We start from the raw sequence: 4,389 nt of genomic DNA, 5'->3' as shown, positions 1-4,389 counted from the left end.
ATTATTTTTCTTCTGCTGATTCTTATTATTTTTGCTTCTGTTGATCCTTAATCTGTAGGGAGAATCATACAGATATTGAAGAAATATGAACAGATTGAAAAAATATGAACAAACTTCTGGGCAGCTAATCAATAATTCCAAGAGTTCATTTTATATGTACTCTGAGGTGGGCAGCAGTCTGTTTCAGTCAGTGGAGGACATCGCTGGTTTTACTAAGGGGCAATTTCCATTCACTTATCTAGGGTGTCCTATTTGCCATTCCAGGAAAAAGAAAATTTATTATGCTGATCTTTCAAGAAAGTGAAAGGAAAACTACACTCTTGGAAAGGAAAGTTACAATCTTTTGGAGGAAAAGTTGTACTAATCAGTAGTGTACTTCAAAGCATGCCAATTCATCTCCTTGCAGTGATTGCACCCCCTAAATGTGTAATTAATGAGCTACATAGGATCTTTGCTAGATTCTTTTGGAGTAACAAGGAATAAGGAAGGAGTAAACACTGGATTTGCTTGAAAGGATGTATGCGTTCCTACATTGGAAGGTGGATTAGGATTTAAATCTCTTTTTTATGTATCTAATGCCTTATTAGCTAAATTATGGTGGAGATTTAGAACCACATCTTCTTTATGGGCAAACTACATGTGGAATAAGTATTGCAAAAAAGAAATTCCTACATTGGTTCAATGGAAAGGGGGGACTCAAGTTTGGAAGAAAATGCTCCAAGTCAGAGAAGAAATGGAGCATGAGATCTGGTGGCAGATTAAGAGAGGTACTACTAATGTATGGTATGAGAATTGGACCAAATTGGGTGCTCTACTTTATGTAGTTCCTATTGATTTCCCCTTAAATGAAGATTTACAAGATGTGGCAGAACTTATAGAGAAAGGTGGTTGGAAAGACCATTTGCTTAGTCAATACATTCCAACAGACATAGGGGAGCACATCAGGGCAGAAATCCATATAGAGGAGTTGGAAGGAAACTGGGATAGACCTTGGTGGAGGCCTAATAGCATAGGAACATTTACTGTAAATAGTGCATGGAACATATTGAGGCAGAGGAAGCAGGAAGTAGCATACTTTAAACATTTATGGATTAAGGGTGTGCCATTCAAAATTTCATTCTTTCTGTGGAGGCTTTGGAAATCTATCCTACCTACAGATGATACATTAAGGAGGATAAGGATTCCTGTGGTTTCAAGGTGTTATTGTTGTGCTATTCCAAAACAGAAGGATATTCAACATCTTTTCTTAACTAGTCAATTTGCTTCAGAGGTGTGGAATGTGTTTAGGCAAGCAGCGGGTATTCAAATAAATTTTGTTCTGATTAATCAGGTTATCAGAACTTGGTGAAAGATTGAGTGTGCAGAAAAGTTCAAGCCTATTTTACATGCAGTGCCTGCTATGATCACATGGGAGTTGTGGAAGAGAAGGAACACTATTAAACATGGAGGAAAGGTGAGCCTTAATAAAGTAGTACATGAGGTGAGTAGGAACTTGTTCTATCTAACAAAAACCAAATATCCATGGTTGAAAAATGTTCCTTTTCTTTGGCCTGAACTGGCGGCGTTTTTAGAAGGATATAAGCCTATTCGAATAACTAAGACTGTTTACTGGAGATTGCCTGATTAGAGGTGGTACAACTGCAATATTGATGGGGCATCTAAGGGTAATCCTAGGCCTAGTTCTTATGGTTTTTGTGTGAAAGATTGGCAGGGGAATTTGATTTATGCAGAATGTAAGGAACTGGGGATTAACTCTAATGTTTTTGCTGAGGCAAGAGCTATGATGAAAGGGTTGTTGTATTGTGTAACTCAGGAACTACACCCATTGATCTTGGAAACAGACTCTTTACTAATGAAGAATGTGGTTGATGGTGTATGGGAGATACCATGGTGTGTCATCACAGAGATGGAAAGAATTAGAAAAATGAAGGTTGAGTTTAATGTGATCATACAACATGTATACATAGAGGGGAACACACTGGCAGGCTTTTTAATTAACCTAGCTTTTGATTTTGCAAGTACACAAAGCTTTAGCTCATTTGCGGAATTACCTAGTACAGGAAGGAAGATTTTAAATCTGGACAAACGTCAAGTCCCTAATCTCAGGATCAGGAATGCTAAAATTGCAGAACATATTGGTGAACCTTGACTTTGTGACACAAATATTGACAAAGCTTTTAATGGTGGTATTAGCTTTAGCTCATTCCATTGAAGCTGAGTTAATAAGTGTGAAACAGAGTCAAAGTTACAGTCATTTCAGGAGCAATTTGTTGGTCAAAAAATCAATAATGAGGTAATTTACTCTGTATTTTTCTGGGTACGTTATACACTATGAATGCTATTGCTTAGAATCTGAAATTCACCCTTTCAGGGTTAAAAGAGGATACTTAGTCGTAGCAAGTGTAAAACGTTATCTAGTTAAATTATCGAGTTAATTGTCTATATTTTCTCTAATTTGAGGACTGTGGATCAACTAATACCAGCTTGGGACTATTGAGAAGATGAAAGAGTGCAACAACAACAATTAACACGGTACACACATGGATACACTCAGGCAGCATATTAGTGGTTTTTTCAATAAATCAGAGTTACCCCTAGCTAAAAGCGGAATAGCAATCGTTCTTTACTCATATGAAGGAAAAGCAAAGATTGGGGAGCACATTTTACCTGAAGGACGAAGATTTGGTTTATCTGAGCTTTAACTCCTCGGATATGGGTTTGCTGCATCAGTGAGAGCTTGGAGGTGCGAAGATAACGTAGATCCATATCGGAGAGCTAGATCTTTCAACTATGGTGGATGTGCAGTAGGTTCACTTCAGTGAAGACACCCTCTCTAAAAATTTCCTAATTGAGTAGAAAGGGAAGGAGATGGTCGGCTGATACTTTTTGTTGTTGTTTTTGGGCTGGACCTTACCCGGTCCAGTTGCTTTAGCTGTTGTTTCTTTATTTTTCTTGTTGAACTTCTTTACTATTTATTAATAATATCCCTCCACTAAGTAATTAATTAGTGATTTCCAAAAAAAAAAGTTTGAGAATTTACTATGAGTTAACCTTTAAATATTTAACTTTTTTTAAAAAAAAAATTATAAGCAATTTTGGCTCAAATTTGAAAAAGTTCTCGGGCTTACGCCCCAAATCAACGCCCATATTGTTGGGGATTACGGCCCACCAGTACGCCTCGGGACGTTTTTGATACGCCTTGGGGCTAGCCTAGGGATCGCCGAGAAAATGCCTTACAAAACAATGATCATGAGAAGAAACGTGCCTAATAATGATAGTCTTATCGGCAACAAGCTCCCTAATGTAGTGACAATCTACATCGATATTATTCATTTTCTCATGATGAACAAGATTGTTGGCGATCTGAATGGCACTAGTGTTATCTGCATGCGATAGTAATGGACCAGTGACGGGAATCCCCAAACCAGATAGAATCTAACGAAGCCAAACAATCTCTGAGCTAGCAGCTAACATAGAGCGATATTTAGCCTTAGTACTCGACTTGGATGTGCGAGTCTACTGTTTACACTTCTAAGAAACCAGCGATGAGACAAGAAATATACATCATCCCGTGATCGATCGCGTAGAGTTGGGACAACCAGCCCAGTCAGCGTCAGATTACCTCGCTAATTGACATGTAGAAACTGATGGAAAGAGTAAGATACTAGAGACTGTCCCCCGAACATATTGAATCAAATGAAGCAATGCCAAATAATCAATACAGGTAGGGCATGTAACAAACTGACTCAATACCTGAACAGCATAGGAGATATCCGGCCTAGTCATAGTCAAGTACACAAGTGAACCAACCAAACTCATATAAAGCATGTGATAAGAAAAACGCTCACTATCGTCTTTACAATACTTGGTGTTAACCTCCATTAGCGTAAGAACCGCCTTTGTATCAGTTAACCAGACAAAGAAACTACCTCACACGAATACTTTTGTTGACCCAATGTAATGCCAAAAGGGGTATACCCAACCTCCAAACCCAGAAAATATGTGAGAGGACCCAAATCCTTCATCTTAAATGAAGCGTGAAGAAATGATTTCAGCTGAGCAACATTGTCAATATTATCTCCTATAATAATGATGTCATCCACATATATGAGAAGTATAGTAATACTTACAACTAAACGACACAGGAAAAGTGAATGATCTAAAGAACTCTTTGAGAAGCCAACGAAACATATTATAGATCAGAACTTATCAAACCAAGCCTGTGGAGCCTGTTTGAGGCCATAAAGAGACTTCTGAAGACGACAAACAAGGTTAGGATGAGGGATAGCATATCTCGGAGGTGGTTTGAGATACACAACTTCGTGGTTTGAGATACACAAATTCGTCCAAATCACCATGAAGAAATGTATTCTTGACATCCATATGATG

At 38.1% G+C, this 4,389-nt stretch overlaps 1 protein-coding gene across 1 annotated transcript; it reads left to right on the top strand.

The window, feature by feature from the left end:
- The first annotated feature begins 733 nt into the window (after positions 1–733).
- Positions 734–2,149, top strand: LOC132631124 (uncharacterized). The gene is made up of 3 exons (XM_060346727.1): positions 734–1,298; positions 1,392–1,480; positions 1,628–2,149. Exons 1-3 carry the CDS (start codon positions 734–736, stop codon positions 2,147–2,149), a joined length of 1,176 nt encoding a protein of 391 aa, XP_060202710.1.
- Positions 2,150–4,389: the final 2,240 nt, after the last annotated feature.

The sequence above is a fragment of the Lycium barbarum genome, chromosome 3 (genome assembly GCF_019175385.1).
Source record: "Lycium barbarum isolate Lr01 chromosome 3, ASM1917538v2, whole genome shotgun sequence".
Lineage (NCBI taxonomy): Eukaryota > Viridiplantae > Streptophyta > Magnoliopsida > Solanales > Solanaceae > Lycium > Lycium barbarum.
This window is presented reverse-complemented; position numbering and strand designations above follow the sequence as displayed.